Below are 20,371 nucleotides of genomic sequence, written 5' to 3'. Positions count from 1 at the left end.
ATAGGTGCAGAAGTCCAGGAGCAGCCTAGCTTGGACTAGGGGCACACAGCCGCGGCTTAGGGATGGAATGTGCTGATTGGCTAGACCTGGGTCATGTGGCCACCCCACAGAGCGAAGGGGTGGGGTCGACCTCCGCTGAAGGAAGGGCTGGTTCAAAGGAAGCTTGGGGTGCTATCACACAAAGCAGAACCAGTGGATGCTGAACAGGCAAAAATAGCAGACGTCCGCTACATCTCATTACTCTTAGCACCTTGTGGTCCTTATTACAATTGTAATTAACTATCACTCCAAATCCTCTACCTGCTACAATCACCTCCCATTTTCCTTTTTTAAAAAAATATTATTATTTGTCTCTGTCAAAAAATAATAATTATTATTATTATATTGTCGCCCAGGCTAGAGTGCAGTGGCGCGATCTTGGCTCACTACAACCTCCGCCTTCTGGGTTCAAGCAATTTTCCTGTCTCAGCCTCCTGAGTAGCTGGGACTACAGGCACCCATCACTGTGCCGGCTAATTTTTGTAGTTTTAGTAGAGGCGGGGTTTCACCATGTTAGCCAGGCTGGTCTCAAACCCCGGACCTCAAGTGATCCACCCAGCTCGGCCTCTCAAAGTGCTGGGATTACAGGCATGAGCCAACGTGCTCGGCTAATTTTAGTATTTTTAGCAAAGATGGGGCTTTGCCATGTTGGCCAGGCTGGTCTTGAATTCCTGACCTCAGGTGATCCGGCCCCCTGGGCCTCCCAAAGTGCTAGGATTACAGGTGTGAGCCACGGTGCCTGGCCCCATTTTCCTTTAACTTCAACATTGAATGACTTGAGCCCACATACTAAGAAAAATCAAGGCCTAGTGTGGTAGCTCATGCCTGTAATCCCAGCACTCTGCGAGGCTGTAGTGGGAGGATCACTTGAGGCCAGGAGTTTGAGACTAGTCTGGGCAACATAGCAAGACCCTGTCCCTAAATATGAAGATATTAGCCAGGCCTGGTGGTGTGTGCCTATAGTCCCAGCTGTCTGAAAGGCTGAGGCAGGAGTGTCAGAGGCATTTGAACCAGAGCGACTCCATCTTGAGTAGGGGCTAGGTAAAATAAGACTGAGACGTGCTTGGCTGCATTCCCGGGAGGTTAAGGCATTGTAAGTCACAGGATGAGACAGGAGGTCGGCACAAGATACAGGTCAATAAAGACTTTGCTGATAGAACAGCTTGTAGGCTGGCCACAGTGGCTCACCCCTGTAATCCAAGCACTTTGGGAGGCCAAGGTGGGCAGATCACCTGGGGTAAGGAGTTTGAGACCAGCCTGACAAACATGGAGAAAGCCCGTCTCTACTACAAAAATACAAAATTAGCCGGGCGTGGTGGCACATGCCTGTAATTCCAGCTACTTAGGAGGCTGAGGCAGGAGAATCGCTTGAACCTGGGAGGTGGAGGTTGCGGTGAGCCGAGATTGTGCCATTGCGCTCCAGCCTGGGCAACAAGAGAAAAACTCCATCTCAAAAAAAAAAAAAAAAAAAAAAAAAAAAAAAAAAAAAAAAAAAAAAAACGGGCCGAGTTTGGTGGCTCATGCCTGTAATCCCAGCACTTTGGGAAGCCAAGGCAGGTGGATCATGAGGTCAGGAGTTCAAGACCAGCCTGACCAATATGGTGAAACCCCGTCTCTACTAAAAATACAAAAATTAGCTGGGTGTGGTGGCATGCGCTTGTAGTTTCAGCTACTCGGGAGGCGGAGGCAGAAGAATCCCAATATGGTGAAACCCCGTCTCTACTAAAAATACAAAAATTAGCTGGGTGTGGTGGCATGCGCTTGTAGTTTCAGCTACTCGGGAGGCGGAGGCAGAAGAATCGCTTGAACCTGGGAGTCAGAGGTTGCAGTGAGCCAAGACTGCGCCACTGCACTCCAGCCTGGGCGACAGAGTGAGACTCTGTCTCAAAAAAAAAAAAGCAATAAAAATGAAAATAAAAAATAAATTAATAATAATAATAAAAAACATTTTCAGGCCGGGCGCGGTGGCTCAAGCCTGTAATCCCAGCACTTTGGGAGGCCGAGACGGGCGGATCACGAGGTCAGGAGATCGAGACCATCCTGGCTAACACGGTGAAACCCCGTCTCTACTAAAAAAATACAAAAAAAACTAGCCGGGCGATGTGGCGGGCGCCTGTAGTCCCAGTTACTCGGGAGGCTGAGGCAGGAGAATGGCGTAAACCTGGGAGGCAGAGCTTGCAGTGAGCCGAGATCACGCCACTGTACTCCAGCCTGGGCGACAGAGCGAGACTCCGTCTCAAAAAAAAAAAAAATTTTCAAAAAGGAAAACCAAGCCCCCTCCACGATGTCTCTGAGGCATCCCAAGATGGGGCTCCCCGTCTCCTGAGTCCACCATGCTCAGCCCGCTTCCTGGCTGTCCTTGTCTGCTCTTGGCCTCTGGAGCCATTGTCCCCTTTCTTCGCCTCCAAATCAAAACCTCTGTTTTTCTCCATTTCACCAAAGCTCCACTAACCCAAGGCTGAGTGAGGAACAGTCTCCTCCCCTCAGTTGCCAGTAAGTACCTCTAAATTACTTTTCTTACACCCACATTTCCACCCTAAACCAGACACTAGATGGGTGTATAGATGTTGACATTTCTGAGAGAGAGATGCTGTTTGGTGACTCTCCCATGGTGATGTGACTGTAAGTTGAGTAGTCATCTATGGCTCTGTGTGAGGGGTGTCATGGGGTCTTTGCAATCACTCCTTCCACTAGCCTTTGCCTTGGCCCGCTTAGCTGTGACTGCTGAGGAGTTGGGAAAATTTGCATAGACCTCAAGGAGTGTCTTGGGAAAAAAGGAATCAAGGCTACAACTTCCTTTCCTTCTGAAGTTTAATATTTTTTATTTTATTTTATTTTTATTTTTTGAGATGGAGCTTTGCTCTGTCACCCAGGCTGGAATGCAGTGGTATGATCTCGGCTCACTGCAGCCTCCACCTCCTGGGTTCAAGTGATTCTACTGCCTCAGTCTCCCCAGTAGCTGGGATTACAGGTGCCTGCCACTATGCCCAGCTAATTTTGTATTTTTAGTAGAGATGAGGCTTCACCATGTTGGCCAGGCTGGTCTCAAACTCCTGACCTCAAGTGATCTTCCCACCTCAGCTTTCCGAAGTGCTGGGATTACAGGTGTGAGCCACTGCAACACTGCAACCAGCCTTGAAGTTTAATGTTTTTTTTTTGTTTTTAATTTATTTTTTATTTTTGAGACAGAGTTTCACTCTTGTTGCCCAGGCTGGAGTGCAATGGCGCGATCTTGGCTCACCACAATCTCCGCCTCCCGGGTTCAAGGGATTCTCTTGCCCCAGTCTCCCGAGTAGCTGGGATTACAGGTGTTAGCCACCACGCCGGGCTAATTTTGTATTTCAGTAGAGACGGGGTTTTGCCGTGTTGGCCAGGCTGCTCTAGAACTCCTGACCTCAAGTGATCTGCCCGCCTCGGCCTCCTGAAGTGCTGGGATGACAGGCGTGAGCCACTGCACCTGGCCGGAAGTTTAATGTTATTGGAACCTTTTTGATGGACTGATTAGTCTGGATGGAAGACTATGGACAGGATACCAGCACCCTCAAGAAGGAATGTGCCATGATCAGGGGAGGTGACCAAGGCTAAATTAAAGGACAGAAGGGGCCACAGGGACAGGGCTAGTTCTCTTGCAGCATGTGGGTGAGATTAGAAGCCCTTCCAGTCAAGCCATGGGCGTGGCAGGACAAAAGCTTTGTAGCCTGGAGGATGCCTGATATTGTCCAAGTGAATTCAGCGGTAACATGAGTGAATGGCGGAGACAGAAGCCATGGCTGCCAAAAGCCGGAGCCCCCTGGTGGCGAGTCCCGCCACTCTCTGGCTCAGTGGGGGATCTGAAGAGGTGATGTTTATCCACCAAGCTGGGGAACCAGTGATGCTCTTTTGCTTTTGTAGATTTCTCCTCCATCCCTAACAATCCATTAAAGTGAACGACACCTTTACCATGGCAGAGAAGTGGCAGGCATTTTGAAATGACAGAGCTTTTCTTTAACATATCCCAAATCGAACACTTGGATACGAGTCCTTTCTGCCCCATAGGGCTTTTTTCGGTTCTTTATGGCCTCCCTCTCTTTTTATTTCTGCCCCTGCCCCATCATTTCATATATAATTATGTAACTTATAGAATGTCTGTTTTCCTCTTTAGAACAGCAGCCCCCAACCTTTTTGGCACAAGGGACTGGTTTTGTGGAAGACCATTTTTTCCACGGACTGGGGGTGGGGTGGGTGGGGTGAAGCGAGGATGGGGGTGGAGGGATGGTTTCGGGATGATTCAAGCACGTTACATTTATTGTACACTGTATTTCTTTCTTTCTTTCTTTCTTTGAGACGGAGTTTCGCTCTTGTAGCCCAGGCTGGAGTGCAATGGCACGATCTTGCCTCACCGCAACCTCTGTCTCCTCGGGTTCAAGCAATTCTTCAGGCTCACACCACCATGCCTGGCTAATTTTTGTATTTTTAGTAGAGATGGGGCTTAGTAGAGATGCCTGTAATCCCAGCTACTTGGGAGGCTGAGGCAGGAGAATGGCTTGAACCCAGAGGTGGAGGTTGCAGTGAGCCAAGATTGCACTGCTGTACTCCAGCCTGGGTGACAGAGTGAGACTCCATTTCAAAAAAAAAAAAAAAAAAAAAAGACTGGGTGCGGTGGCTCAAGCCTGTAATCCTCCAGGCTACACTTTGGGAGGCTGAGGTGGGCGGATCACTTGAGGTCAGGAGTTCAAGACCAGCCTGGCCAACATGGTGAAACCTCATTTCTACTAAAAATACAAAAAAATTAGCCGGGCATTGTGGTGTGTGCTGTAATCCCAGCTACTCAGGAGGCTGAGGCAGGAGAACTGCTTGAACCCGGGAGGTGGAGGTTGCAGTGAGCCAAGATTGAGCCACTGTACTTCATCCTGGGCAACAGAGCAAGACTCCATCTCAAAGAAAAAAAAAAAAAAGAATTAAAAAGGAAAAAAAAGTAAGTCTCAGAGGATGTGACAGGGATTGTGTGTCTTGTTTATTACTGTTTCCTTGGTCCCCAAAATAGTAGCGGGCATGCATTCATTCATTTGACAAGTTGTTATGGAGCTCCCATCACCGTACCAGGCCCTGTCCCAGGCGTGGGGGCTGGAGGGAAGTAGCAGTTTGCCAAACACTGCCTCTGCTCTTATGGAACTTTCATTCTAGCAGGGAGAGATGGGTAACACACAAATACATGGTCCTGCAGGTGGTGATGAGTGCTCAGTGTGCAGCGAAGCAGGCTAAGGAGGGCTTCTCTCCAGCTAGGCTGCTCAGGAAGTTTGCTCTGACCCTGAAGGAAGGGCGGGAGGGAGCCCTGGGGGAGTACGAGGCGAAGGTGAAGGCTTCCAGGTGAACACATTCTTGGCAGGCAGTACAGGGATGAGGCTGGAATGTGCCGGGGTTGAAACTTGACCTTGACATAGGCTCTAGGCCTCCTGTGACCTCTCGGAGCTCATGGGACCTTGGAGACCACTCTAAGGACTTCAGCTTTGATTTGGGGTGGAACAGGAAGCCATTGTAGAGTTCTGAACACAGTGACAGATCTTATCAAAAGGATCTGTCTGGCCGGGCACAGTGGCTCATACCTGTAGTTCTAGCACGTTGGGAGGCCAAAGCAGGAGGATCGCTTGAGCCCAGGAGTTGGAGACCAGCCTGGGCAACATAGCGAGACCCCGTCTCTACAAAAAGTAACAATAAAACTAAAATAGCCCAGAGCAATGGCACATGCCTGTAGTCCTAGCTACTGGGGAAGCTGAGGTGGGAGGATTGTTTGAGCCCAGGAGATCGAGGCTGCAAGTGAGATATGATTAGACCCGGGAGGTGGGGGTTGCAGTAAGCCAAGATTGAGCTACCGTACTTCAGCCTGGGCAACAGAATGAGACCCCAACTCGGGAAAAAAAAAAAAAAGAAGAAGAAGAAGAGCCTGTAGAGTCTCAGGAGAGGAGGCTCCTGCCCTAGGCCAGGAAGGCTGCATCCAGAGGCAGCAATGCAGGCGATGGGCAGTTGCTGCCTTGGGATGTGTCTGTATTTGAAGGCAGAGCCAACAGAGCTGCTCTGTTGACACAAGCAGGTAATTAGCAAATATTTGTTTGAATGCGTATTGAATCATGAAACTCCCTACAGCCCACTGAAGCTCCCCCTCCTTCAGAACATCCACCTTGCCTGTTGCTGGAGTCTACACCTGCAACCAGCCCTTTTAGCTTCCTCCTGTCCCTTGCTCTGGCCTCACCTTCAGGGAGCATCTGCGGGCTCCTCCAAATTCGGTGAGTCTCCCAATTCCATGCTTTCACTGAACCCAGCCTGCTGTTTGGGCAATGTCTGCGTTCATCATTAGATGTGATCTAATGATGAAGGGGCCCTGTCTGTCCTGCTCAGTGCTGTGTCCCCAGCCCCTGGGAGGAATCCCAGTAAACAAAAGGTGCTCAGTAAAAAGACGCTGAGTGGTGAACTGGCCTGCACCATCCCTCTGGGCTTTTGCCTCTATGTTCTGGCCAGGCAGAAGGGCTACTAGCTGAACTCCAGGCAAGGGACGACTGCCTGCCCCTTGTCCCAGAATCTGGGTCCTGTTCCCCTCACTTCAAGCTCTGAGAGGTCACAGGAGTCCTAGAGCCTATGTCAAAGTCAAGTTTTCTTTTCTTTTTTTTTTTTTTTGAGATGGAGCTTTGCTCTTGTTGCCCAGGCTGGAGTACAATGGCACGATCTCGGCTCACTGCAACCTCCGCCTACCGGGTTCAAGACCTCCTGCCTCAGTCTCCCAAGTAGCTGGGACTACAGGTGTGTGCTACCGCGCCCGGCTAATTTTGTATTTTTAGCAGAGACGGGGTTTCACCGTGTTAGCCAGGATGGTCTCGATCTCCTGACCTCAGGTGATCCGCCCGCCTCAGTCTCCCAAAGTGCTGGGATTATAGATGTGAGCCACTGTGCCCAGCCCAAGTTTTCATTTTCTAGAGTACCTGTGTGCCCCCACCCCCACCGCCCTCTCCATCCCAAACCTGAGAAAAGACAGCCACCCAGTGGTCATTTTTCTAAACTTTTGTTTATTTTTATAGCAATCGTCATGTTTAGAGAAGTAAATAACACATTTAAAAACCTTCTCAGGGCCAAAGGATGCCAGAGTATTTACAAACACATGAGGGAAGGGCGGCAAGACATGAGGGGCTGGGGCTCTGGGGCTAGGACTCCATCCAGGACCCTGCCCCAGGCCCTGAGCCAAGCATGGACGCTGATGCCAGCCACCAGGACTGTCCCACCAGCCACAGCGTGGGCTCAGGGAACATTTGGGCAGCCATGGGGCTCTGTTCAGTGGGCCTGGTAGAGACCCTCTGGTGGACCTGTGGCCCCGCCTCCCACCCAGGGGGCTCCCCGCACCCCACAGGCCAGCTCAGAGGGGTCTCTGGGAAGCACCGAAGGACGGGGGGCAGTGTGGGGGACACGGGGTCTGGGACAGAGGCCGGGATGCCCTGGCCTGCCTGGCATGGGACAGAGACACGCACACACACGCGCACACACACATACACACTGTACCTTCACAGAAGAATCGCAACAGGGGAGATTTTTTTGTGTGTGAGTTTTTTTTTTTTTTTTTTTTTTTCTAAGTCTTCCTGTCTACAGTGTTATTTTTTGTTATTATTTTTTGTTTCTTCGACAGTGACATATACTGAGGTAAACATCTGTGACCAACACCTCTCCTAAGGGGCAAAGGGTCCCAGCCCAACCAGCAGACGAGGTGGCAGCACCAGGGTCCCAACCTGGTGTTCCGGTTCTGCTTTGAGGTCAGGCTGGTGGCTGGCCCTCTGGGTGCCTCTGGGAATGAGGGGGCTGGGCTACATAACTACGGTCCCCTCCCAACTCTAACATACTAGATACTACAACGGCTGAGGGAAACTCCCGAACAGGATCTTAACAGAGAGAGAGAGAGAGAGAGAAAGAGAGAGAGAGAGAGCACGGCAAGGGACGTCTACTGTGGAATCTCGATTCCTTGTTATTGCAGGAGAGATCAGGATGTCGCGAGGCCTAAGGCAAAAGGAGAAGTCACGGCTGGGAGAGGCAGCCCCGATGGGCTCCAGGTGGGCCGGGGGCAGTGATGGGGGCCTTCTCTGAGACCTGGCCCTTGGAGGGAGTGGGGGTTTGCTACTTACCTGGCATGTAGAGGGCCCATACCCACTGGGGAGGTGGGATCTGGAGAGGAGTGGGCACAGCGGGGAGAGCGGGGCCAGGCCCTGGGGCCACCCCACACTGTTTGTAAACTGGACCCGGGCAGGGCAGGAGACCTATAGCCCTTTTTCAAGGTGGGAATGAGTGGGGAGTGGAGAGGCTGGGGCATCAGCCAGAAAGTGCTCAGAGTTCACTCTGGCTAGCCTGGCCCATCAAAGAGCCCCTCAAATGGCCCAGAACCCCAGGAGGGACCCTGGCAGGGGTGACCTGGGGCGGAGGGCCAGGCACAGGGACAGCCTCACCCATGTGGAGCTTATTGCGGGGGTCCCAGGCCTCCCCAGAGAGGGGCAGAGAGTCAGGAGGGAGCACTGGGGGAGGCAGGGGTCTGTTGTCTCTGTTTTGCTGCCTGGGGGCCTGAACCAACCTGCAGGGGCCTCCTTGCCGGATTCCCTGAGGGGTGTGGTGCAAGGCAGGCCTGGGCGCCCTGGGACAGCTGCCTGGGAGGACCAGGGTGGTGGGGGCGCTGCTGAGGTGTCCGGACGCACAGTCACGGAACGCATAGGAGGACACCCACGTGTCTGCACCCTATGCATGTGCGCACACACCTAGTCACACACTCGCCCCCTCGCTTCCACCGCCCTCGTTCTCACACCCACACATGCAGGTCCTACACCCTGCACATTCCAGTGCCAGAAATGTGGGAGGCGTGAGGATGGGGTCTTGGGGGTTGGCATGTTTGACCCCAAGAAACCTAGGAGAAATTTCCAGCACGAACCAGCTCGCCACCTGCTGGAAGCCCAGGCTACTACGTCTAGGCTGGTGCGGCAAGGGCTGGGAGGACCTGGCAGAGGTCCCTGGGCCTGGGACGGTGCTGCCGGCAGGCGGAGCTGGGCCCTGCCCTAAGGATGCGGGGGCAGCTGAGACCCCCGCCTTGTGAGCCCTTCCATCCCCAGTTGTCAGGACAACCCCTTGTGGTTGGGGGGAGGGGCGGGGAGAGAGCTCCACTTCTCGGCCGGTGCCAAGCTGCCCTCCCTCCTGGGCTGTGATTTCATTAGTGCAATGGGAGTGCGCAGGAGTCACTGGCTTCTCGGGGCCTGTCCCGCGCATATACGCACTTATGCGACACCCAGACATTTGCTACATTTTCCAGGGGCTTGGCCTCTCCCCTCCAGCCTCTGGAGGGGAGAAGGGAAGGCAGGACACAGCTGCCCTCCGCTCACTGCCCTGATCCCAGCCAGTACCCAGGAGCCTTAAGTCCCCTCTCTGCCCAACATTTCAGTCCCTTTCTGTACCCAGGGTGGGGAGGGGGCAGAGTGGGAACGCCAGGGGGAGGGGATCTGGGGTGGGACCGCAGGATGATCTGCCAGTGGGTATGGAGGGCCAGGAGCAACGAGTCCGGGTTCCAGGGCTCAGGGAGGCATCTGGGAGTGTGGACCGAAAGCTCCCTTGCTCCTGGCGTGCGTGTGTGTGTGTGTGTGTGTGTGTGTGTGTGTGTGTGTGTGTGTTGGGGGGGCTCCGAACTCTCGGGTCTGTGGGGCTTGGCTCCTCTGGGCCAAGTCCCCGCTCACCAGGCCGCGCTAGGGGTCTTTGGTAGTCCCCTCACCAGCCCGCCGGGGACGGACCGGGTGCCGGGCCGCGTCCTGCCTAGTCTACCGCTGCGCCCCCTGCCCCGCGGCGAGGTGGCTCCATTCCCCACCGCCGCACCGGGCACCGGCTGGGGCGGGCTCGGGCGGCTCCCCGGTCCGAGGGCGGCGGAGGCGACTCAGACGCAGATCTCGATGGCCGTGGCCAGCACCACCTGCCCTTTGCTCTTGTCCGCGCGGCCGTCGGTCCGGCCGGGGGGCCCCGGTGGGGCCAGGCCGGGCTCAGGCACCGGCACTGGTACGGGCACCGGCACCGGCACGGGTACGGGCACGGGCACCGACCCGACCGCGGTGGGCGCGGGCCGGGAGCCGCTGCCGCTCTCGGTCAGCACCGTCCGCTTGAGCGGCCCGGGCGCCTCGAGGCGCAGTGGCCCGGCGGCGGGCGGGCGGTCCCCGGGGGGCTTGCGCGCGCGGTGCGAGGGCCGGCGGCGCAGCTCTGACGTGAGCTCATGCTTGAGGAAGCGGAACACCTCCTTGGCCGGGCCGCGGCGCTCGGGCTCCAGGGCCAGCAGGCGCTGGAACATGCGCAGCGCAGGCTCGGTGAAGCGGCGCCACTGCGAAGGCAGACCCGGCAGGCGGCCCCGCTGCCAGCGCACGAACTCCTCAAAGAAGGCGTCGGCGCCCGACGCCGCCTCCCACGGGAAGTTGCCGGTGAGCACACAGAAGATGAGCACGCCGAAGGCCCACACATCCACGCCCGTGTCCACCGCCAGCCCGTCGGCGCGGCCCGCCTGGCACACCTCGGGCGCCGTGTAAGGGATGGTGCCACTCACGCGCTTGACGCGGCAGCCCACGCGGCGCGTCATGCCGAAGTCGGCCAGCTTCACGCGGCGGCACTCGCGGTCGAACAGCAGCACGTTCTCGGGCTTGATGTCGCGGTGCACCAGCTGCCGCCCGTGCATGAAGTCCAGGGCCAGGCCCAGCTGCTGCACGCAGCGTTTCACCGTGTCCTCGGGGAGCCCCACCTGCGGGCGGCCGGGGGGAGCCACGCTCGGTTTTCAGCTCTCCCGCGCTCGCCCCGCCGCCCTCCCCTCCAGCTCCCTCTCTCCCTCTCTAGCAAGGCAGTTTTCGCCTCCCACCCTGTCCCCAGTAACTGGGGAGACCGCGCAGACGCGGGCCTGCTGCGGTCCGGGTGCTGCTGAGCGCCCTTTCCCTCGCTGTCTCATCCAATCCTCTTAGTGGCTGCCACGCCTACTTCTCCTATGGGGACATCGGACATCGGGGCTCTCCAGGAGAAAATTGACAAGGGGGTCCGCGGTGCCCTCCACCTGCTATCATTTTGCCCTGCCTGCTAGATACTTATCTCGTCGGTCTCCCCCAACTAGAACGGGGCTCCCTGAGCTTCCTGTCTTGTTCCCTGCTGTGCCCGTGCATCTTTGTCCCCAGATTCTAGCATGTAGTTGCTGCTCAGCAAAGAAGGAGGACCTACTCCAAAGGTCTCCTCACTCAGCCAGCAAGCGGCAGAGCAGATTTAAAGTTAGTGCCTGGAACCCTCCCCCACCCTCCTGGCTCCAGGGTCGCTTCCTCTGAGGGCCCCTTCTCAGGTGGATCTGACACCTCTCCTCTTGTGCAGCCCCAGGGGAGGGCGCAGTAAGACTTCATCCCGTCATTGTCACTGTCCCTTTCAGGCGCTCATCTCCATCTGTTATTATCTGACCCACTGTGGAGTGTCAGTTTCCTGCTAGAACAGGGACTTTTGTCTTCCTTACTGCACATCCCCAGCTCCCCGAATGGTAACTGACATACAGCAGGCGCCCAGTAAATACTTGCTGATTGAATGGTCTGACTCCACTCCCACCGTCACACTCTGGGACCCTGAAGACCCTCTCCCTGCCCTATGCCACCATCCCGAGTACCTGGGGAGGGATGATGTCAAACAGGTCCCCAGCAGGTGCATACTCCTGGGCAAAGACATAGCAGTCCTCTGTCTCAAAGACCACGTCAAAGACCTTGATGATGAAGGGGCTGGAGGAGAGGCTGTTGGTGATGCTCACCTCCCGCAGGAAGTTCTTCAGCTTGGTTTTGCTCTTGTTCACAAACTTCAGTGCCATTTTTGTGCCTGATGGGAGCAACAGCAACAGGGTTGAAGCCCCCTCTCCCAGTGCCTCTGTGCTGGACACCCATGCCTGTCTCTGGAACAAGGTGCAATAGGGTCCCCAGAAGGCATGACTATCCTCATCTCACGGATGGGAACAGACCCAGTGAGAGGAAAGGACTTGCCTAAAGCTATGCAGGCAGGGTCAACCTGGGCCTTCTACACCCAGTCTGCAGCCCTCCAGGAGGAGGGGGCGAGGAGGCGAGGGGGCCTGTGGCACCCTCCACTTCTCTCATTTTGTCCTGCCAGCCATATGCTTATTTATCTTGCCAGTCTACCCCAGCTAGAATGTGTCTCCATGAGCTTCCTGTCTTGCTAAATGGATGAATGAATAAGAAATGAGACACTGCAAGGCACATGTCCACAACTCTGTGCCTGGGCAAGCATCTGCACCCATCTGGTACATAGCTGTGTGGTACACACATGTGTGTCCACGGAGCATTTACACATCACAGGCCCTGCCTTCAGCACTGCACATTCACAACTCACACTTCATTATGACTGTATGGGTTGTACACTAATGTTACCCTATTTTACAGAGAAGGACTCTGAGGCACAGAGAGGTGAAGTCACTTGCCCAAGGTCACACAGTAAGCAAATAACAAAGCTCAGGTGACTCCAAACAAAGCTTAGGTGCTCTTCCTGCTGCCCTCAGTTAGCACAAAGCCCCTGGACCCAGGCGTGTGCAGCTGTGGGAGCTCACACTGCCCCAGCCCCTGGCTGACTGGGTGGCATGGCTGTGAGCTACAGTGTGGGAGAGGTATCAAGCTCAGTGACTAAGCAACAAGGCTCTGGAGATGACTCCTGGGGTCTCATTTTGGTTCACAGCCTCTGTAGCTTCAGGGCATTGGATATGTGGCTGAAATGGCCTAGGTCTCCCTGTCCTCACCTCAGAGATGGCGATGGCCATACTGACCTCACAGGTCCTTCCACCACCCATTAAGTGTGGCACCCTGCTCCTGAGGAACTGCCCTCACTCTCTGTCCACCTCCCTGGGGCCAGCCATCCCTGAGACACTGGTGATACCCAGACACAGCCAGCAGCCCTGCCCTCTCCAGAGGCTCCTGACACATCCCCTTGGCTGTCTCAAAGGCACCCCAGATGGCCCCAGAGCAGCCCATCCTGTACCCTGGCCACTCTGCCCCAGATTCCTCCCTTGCCCCATCTGCCCGGTCTCCTCCCCCACAGGCTGCCTCAGGCCTCATCCTCTCCATCTGGCCCCTGACCCTGCCTCCTTGCTTCCACAAAGCACCAGAGAGCCGCGGCCCAGCTGTAAGGTCATGTCCCCCTACCCTGACCTCCCAGCCCTGCCCCACCCCAACCTCCCAGCCTTGCCCCACCCCAACCTCCCAGTCCTGCCATGCTGCACTTGCTCACCTGTGCCCTTGTAGACCACCAGGTCAACCTTCCCGTAGGTGCCTTTGCCCAGCTCCCGGACTAGTTCGTAGTGCTTGGTGACGTCGCTGGCAGCCAGTGTGCGGAGAGTCAGGGCCTGCATGTCTTCAGTGAGCAGGGGCACACCAGCACCAGGCCCAGGGGCAGCCCCTGGCCCACAGCAGGTCAGGGAGCGGGGCGGCTCAGGCTCTGGGCAGCCCATGCTCATCTTCTCCCTGTTGAGTGGGGGTGGTGAGCATGAAGTGTGACATCAAGCAAGGGCCCCCTCCTCCAGCCCCTCTGCCCTCCCCAGAACCCAGAAAACTTGAGGATGGGCCCGGATGCCAGGCCCAAGATAACCACAAGGGGGCGACAAGCATCTTGGTCGCATCGCCTTCCCCAAAGCCTCAGGGGCCAGCCTGAGTCAGCTCCCTGAAGACCGTCAGTGCCCGACTCTGTGCTTGGTGGCACCAGCCCCTCTGCCTCATGCTGCCACCCGCACACAGTGTCAGGCAAGGCCCCTGTTTATGTCACACAGACACAGCCAGATACCGAGTTCACACGGGTACTCTCATTCACAAGCGTTGGTTTTGTTTATTTGGATTGTAGAGAGGGCAAATAAACTGTGTGGCCCAGGCTGGTCTCCAAATCCTGGCCTCAAGTGATCCCTCTGCCTGGCCCTCCCAAAGTGCTGGGATTACAGACATGAGCTACTGCACCCGGCTTGTTTTTATTTTTATTTCTGAGACAGTGTCTTGCTCTGTCACTCAGGCTGGAGTGCAGTGGCACGATCACAGATCACTGCAGCTCGACCTCCCAGGCTTAAGCTATTCTCCTATCTCAGCCTCCTGAGTAGACTGGACTACAGGCATGCACCACCACACCTGGCTAATTTTCATTTATTTATTTAATTTTAATTTTTAATTTTTAGGTATGGGGTACATGTGCAGGATGTGTAGGTTTGTTACACAGGTAAATGCATGCCATGGTAGTTTGCTGCACATATTACTCCTGACTAATTTTTAATTTTTTTTTTTGTAGAGTTGGGGTCTCACTATGTTGCCCAGGCTGGTCTAGAACTCCTGGCCTCAAGTGATCCTTCCACCTCAGCCTCCCAAAGCACTAGGATTACCAGCATGAGCCACCATGCCCAGCTTATTCACAAGTACTGACGAAGCACCTGCTGTTCCCCAGGGCTCTCCAAAGCCCGGAGAACACAGCATGGAACGAACACCTAGGATTCCCTGCCCCATGGAGCTTACACCCTAGGGGGAGAAGGGCAGTAGACACAGTGATCACACCAGTTGTATATTATGATGGAAAGTGATATGGGCTCTCCATAAGGTAGGAGGTGGGGAAGAGGTCTGAGGGCCATGATTGCAGCATCACGTATCTTGGCCACGTGGTCTCAGGCCAAACCGGCAGGATGGTATAGATGTGGCCACACCCTCCCACCACACACATGGCCACACATAAGCACAGCCAGGCAGTGCCTCCCCCACCGCAGATGACCTCACCACCCGACTAATGAACACTGCGCCCGGCCGACCTGACTTTTTAAAGAATTGTATTTAGGCTGGGCGTGGTGGCTCACACCTATAATCCCAGCACTTTGGGAGGCCAAGGCAGGCAGATCACTAGAGGTCAGGCGTTCGAGACCGGACTGGTCAATGTGGCGGAACTCTGTCTTTACTAAAAATATGAAAATTAGCTGGGCATGGTGGTGCACACCTTTAATCCCAGCTAACGAAAATTAGCTGGGCATGGTGGTGCACGCCTGTATCCCAGCTACTTGGGAGGCTGAGGCAGGAGAACTGCTTGAACCTTGGAGGCGGAGGCTGCAGTGAGCAGAGATTGTGCCACTGCACTCCACTCTGGGAGACAGAACAAGACTCTGTCTCAAAAAAGAAAAGAAAATTGTATTTGTATTGAGACAGGGTCTTGCTCTGTTGCCCAGGCTGGAGTGCAGTAGGGTGATCATAGCTCACTACAGCCTTGAACTCCTGGGCTCAAGGGATCCTCCTGCCTCAGCCTTCTGAGTAGCTGGGACTGCAAGCATGCACCACCACATCTGGCTAATGTTTAAATTTTTGTAGAGATGGGGTCTTGCTATGTTTTCCAGGCTGGTCTCAAACTCCTGAGATCAAGTGATCCTTCCACCTTAGCCTCCCAAAGTGCTGGGACTACAGCGTGAGCCACCACGTTGGGTTGAGACCTGACTTATCACGTGGGTGACAGTGAACTAACTCTCCGTCCGTGGCCTTCATTTCTTTATTTCCCCTTATCTCATGTCATTTTTCTAGTTTTATTGAGGTATATTCAGTGTTCAAAAAACTACACGTTTGAAGTGTACAGTGTGATGATTCTGACATATGTATACATCCCTGCCGTCGAGACCATGAACACATCCATTACCCCAAAGTTTCCTTTTGCCCCTTTCTAAAACCCCATCCCTCCCTGCCCCTGTCTTCCAGGCAACCACTCTGGGCGTTCATTTCTCATCTGTAAATGGAGAGGGGTTGACTAGGGGGGATGAGCCTTTTCCAGGCGCAGGCACACATGAGTATGTGTCTGTGTGTGCACCAGCAAGAGAGGCCAGGGCTGCCTCCTTTAGAAGCTGCCACCAGCTTCCAGCCCCTGAGCACCTGCTTCCCAGTGCAGCCTCCCTCCCTGCACTCCCTTCTCCCTCTTTTTCCTTTTTTTCTTTCTTTCTTTTTTTTTTTTTTGAGATGGAGTTTCTCTCTCGTTGCCCGGGCTGGAGTGCAGTGGCATGATCTTGGCTCACTGCAACCTCTGCCTCTTGGGTTCAAGCAATTCTCCCACCTTAGCCTCCCAAGTAGCTGGGATTACAGGTGTGTGCCACCACGCCTGGCTAATTTTTGCATGTTTATTAGAGATAGGGTTTCACCATGTTGGCCAGGCTGATCTCGAACTCCTGACCTCAGGTGATCCACCCGCTTCGGCCTCCCAAAGTGCTGGGATTACAGGTGTGAGCCACCGCACCCGGCCCCTTCTCCCTGCGATCCCAGACATGTCACTCCAGCGTCCCTAGCCTGCCTCTAAGCACCCCTGCACCCTGAAGAATGACGACCACAGCTCCATCTGGGAGAAGGCACAGATGTAGAGCCAGACAGCCTGGGTCTGAGTTCTAACTCTGTCACTTGCTAGCTGAATGTCCTTGGGCAAGTTACTTCCTTTCTCTGTGCCTCAGTTTCCTCATCTATACAAAGGATATAATAATAGTGCATTGGGCCAGGCAAGGTAGCTCACATCTGTGATCCTAGCACTCTGGGAGTCCAAGGCGAGAGGATTGCTTGAGGCCAGGAGTGTGAGACTGGCCTGAGCAAGACTCTGTCTCCACAAAAATTAAAAAAAAAAAAAGTTAGCTGGGTGTGGTGGTGCATACCTGTGGTCCCAGCTACTCAGGAGGCTAAAGCAGGAGAATCGCTTGAACCCAGGAATTCAAGGCTGCAGTGAGCTATGATCACTGCACTCCAGCGGGGATGATAGAGTGAGACCCTATCTAAATAGAATAATAATAATAGTAATAATAATAATAACAGTGCCTTCTCCCAATGCGTTCTTGCAAGGGTTAAATAAGTTAGCAGGCGTGAAGCCCTGGCATGTGGCATGCAGTAAGTGCTCCATAGGTTCCCGGGGTTACTGTGTTGTTCTCGTCATCACCGGCTTTCTCTCCGGCTGAGCAAGGGCGGGCGGGGATGGCTGGAGGCTGGGAGCGGGTGAGCACTCCACGAGCCCTGCATCCTCGCCCGGCCCGGCAGCTCCCTTCCAGGCCCCAAGCCTCTCCTCCTCCTCTGCCTTCCCCTTCACTCTCGGCACGACCCAGCCTCCCACTTCACACGGAGAGGAGGAACATCAGGAGAGAACTTCCTGGCCTCCCACCCAGCCCCAAACGGAGCTCCATCTGCACCGTCCTCTCAGCTGGCTGGGGAGGAAGGAGCCCTCCCCTCCCCGCCCTGCAGCCTGCTCCCATCCCTGTCTCCCCAGCCTCCTGCCTCCCTCCATTCATGAACCAGCTCATCTCCCTGTCAGTATTTTTTTTTTAAGACAGGGTCTTGCTCTGTCACCCAGGCTGGAGGGCAGTGGCATGATCTCAGTTCACTGCAACTTCTGCATCCTGGACTCTGGCACTCTTCCCATCTCAGCCTCCTGAGTAGCTGGGACCACAAGGTGTGCGCCACCACACCTGGCTAATTTTTGTGTTTTTTTTGTAGAGATGGGGTTTCACCATGTTGCCCAGGCTGGTCTTGAACTCCTGACCTCAAGCAATCCTCCAAAGTGCTGGGATTACAGGTGTGAGTCACCGCATCCAGCTTCCCATTGGTTTTTAATTTAATTTAACTTCTTAAAAACAGGGTCTCACTCCGTTGCCCAGGCTGGAGTGCAGTGGTGCCCACATGGCTCACTGAAGCCTCCAGCTCCTGGGTTCAAGCAATCCTCCCACCTCAGCCTCTTAAGTAAGTGGGGCCAAAGGCATGTGCCACAAAGCCCAGATAATGTTTTTCATATTTATTTTATTTTATTTTGAGACAGAGTTTTGTTCTTGTTGCCTGGCACAATCTCGGCTCACCGCAACCTCCGCCTTCCGGGTTCAAGAGATTCTCCTGCCTCAGCCTCTCAAGTAGCTGTGATTACAGGCATGCGCCACCACGCCCAGCTAATTTTTGTATTTTTAGTAGAGATGGGGTTTCTCCACGTTGGTCAGGCTGTTCTCAAACTCTCGACCTCAGGTGATCAGCCTGCCTCGGCCTCCCAAAGTGCTGGGATTACAGGCGTGAGCCACTGCGCCTGGCCCACATTTTATTTTTTGTAGAGATGGGGTCTCACTATGTTGCCCAGGCTGGTCTTGAACTCCTGGGCTCAAGCAATCCTTCTGCCTTGGCCTCCTAAAGTGCTGGGATTACAAGCCTGGCCTCCTCACCCCAACAGGACCTTCCTATCTAGCAACTGTCTTTTCTTTCCTAGCTCATTTCCACCTAAACATGTGCCCTGGCCTCGCCCATTCCACAGTCCCCTCCACCAAAGGTAGGAACGGTGCCAGGCCCAGAGAACCCAGTCCCGCATGCCCTTCTTCTCTACCCTAGTGTGCTCACCCAAACGCAGACATGCCACTTGCCACCACGTCTCCACGCAGTCCCAGCTCTGGGCTGGACAGCACTGGGTCTTTCCCTGGTCTCAGGCTTGGAAAAAATCTCCTCTTCCAACCCCTGTGAAATGTCCACCCACCACCTGGGTGATGAGGCTTCCGAGTTAGAAAACTGAGGCGACCGCTGCAACACCAGCAGGGTGAGGCAAGGCTGCTTCTGTGCAGGCCTCCCCAGGGCCAGCGCGTCCTTGGGCCCTTTCTGTGTGGACTGTGGGGCTGTCCCCCAGGGGCTCCGATGAGCACGCAGCCCTCTTTGCCTCAAACTCCTCCCCACGCCCACCAGGGAGACGCTGGGCTGCTCCCCTGACCTACTTTTCCTGATGCTTGTGGAGTCCCCAAGGGCTGCTGAGGTGGGCGGTCCACGTGCGTACAGCACACGCGTCCACACGTGTGCAATCCTCCCGCCTTGGGCTTTGGCCCTGCAAGGCTACCTCAGGCTGTTCTGTGTCCCCTGGGAGCTTAATTGGTGGCCACCAGTGGCTACAAGCTCTCCTTCCCTCCCACACCCAGGGACGGGATGCTTGGCTCATCTCTGCCCTCTGGGGTGTCTGCCTCAGAGTTGCCCTGGGAAGGGCTGGGCTGGTTCAGGAACACAGCCCAGTGGGCTCAGTTTGGGCCCCACGTGTGCCCCTCAACTGTCAGGTTCAGCCCATGTTCTGACCACTACCCCACACTGACTCTCTATGGCTTTATTTAATTAACTTATTTACTTTAATTTTTTTTTTTTGAAACAGGATCTTGCTCTGTTGCCCAGGCTGGAGTGCAGATCATGGCTCACTGTAGCCTTGAACTCCTGGGCTCAAGGAGTTCTCCCAGCTCAGCCTTGTGAGTAGCTAGGACTGCAGGTATGCGTCATGGTGCACAGCTAATTTTTTATTTTTTGTGTTTAGATGGGGTCTCGCTATGTTGCCCAGGCTGCTTTTAAACTCCTAGCCTCAAGCGATGCTCCTGCCAAGCCACTGCCCCTGGCCTCTCTAAGGCTTTAGTGTCCTCTATCCTATCTTCTTGATTCCTGAACAGTCTCTCCTGCCTGTTCCACCTCCCTGCCGTGCCTCCTCATCCCCAGGTCTCACTCCTCAGGAAAACTTCCCTGCTGCCCTCACACGTGCTGACTCCTGCCTCTGCTGAACCGCAAGATTCACAGGGGCTGCCTGTCCCTCTCTCAAGGCCCCTGTTGAATACCTCAGCTGTGTCCCCGTCTGCTCCACCAACAATCCAAGAGCTCCCCAGGGGCAGGGGCTGGATCGGGTTCACCCCTCTCCTGCATCCCTTTCCTGGGTCATAGGGCTCAGCTTTGGGGGTCCCCCTACTGTGCCCTCCCTCCTTCTTTTCCTTCCACACCTCCCTCTCCCTTCAGGCCTTTTCTCCGCAAGGTGTCAGCAGGAGACAAGGAATTAATCCACGAGCCCATCCCTGCCTCTGCGTCATCCGCCAGGTACATGCTGCCTCTGACCCAGTTCCAACGCACGTGGCTTCAGAGGCACAGGGGGAGCAATGGACCTTGAGGCTTGGCCTTGATCCTAATGTGCGCCACTTTTTTGCTGGGTGACCTTGAGCAAGTCACACCACTGCTCTGGGCCTCTGCTTCCCCATCCCTACAATGAAGAAATAAAATAACAACAACAATAATAACGGCACCAACATCACACAGGACTTACCACCTGCCTGGCCGTTCTCAGGACTAATGCACTTAATCCTCACAAATATGAGGTAGGCATTATTGTTAGCTCCACTTAAAAAAAAAAAAAAAAAAAAGGCTGGGCGCAGTGGCTCACGCCTGTAATCCCAGCACTTTGGGAGGCCGAGGCAGGCGGATCACGAGGTCAGGAGATCGAGACCATCCTGGCAAACACGGTGAAACCCCATCTCTACTAAAAATACAAAAAAAAAAAAAAAAAAAAA

General features: G+C 54.7%; 1 protein-coding gene across 1 annotated transcript in view; it reads right to left on the bottom strand.

The window, feature by feature from the left end:
* Positions 1 to 7,053: 7,053 nt before the first annotated feature.
* SBK1 (SH3 domain binding kinase 1) overlaps positions 7,054 to 20,371 on the bottom strand; it is a 32,585-nt gene continuing 19,267 nt past the window's right edge. The window contains exons 2-4 of the mRNA XM_023192991.2: positions 13,306 to 13,538; positions 11,690 to 11,892; positions 7,054 to 10,798 (exon numbers count right to left, since the gene is read on the bottom strand). Coding sequence (XP_023048759.1) covers positions 9,953 to 10,798; positions 11,690 to 11,892; positions 13,306 to 13,531 — 1,275 coding nt within the window. The 5' untranslated portion in view covers positions 13,532 to 13,538 and the 3' untranslated portion in view covers positions 7,054 to 9,952. The remainder of the gene's footprint in view (positions 10,799 to 11,689; positions 11,893 to 13,305; positions 13,539 to 20,371) is intronic.

Source organism: Piliocolobus tephrosceles, chromosome 17 (genome assembly GCF_002776525.5).
Source record: "Piliocolobus tephrosceles isolate RC106 chromosome 17, ASM277652v3, whole genome shotgun sequence".
NCBI lineage: Eukaryota > Metazoa > Chordata > Mammalia > Primates > Cercopithecidae > Piliocolobus > Piliocolobus tephrosceles.
This window is presented reverse-complemented; position numbering and strand designations above follow the sequence as displayed.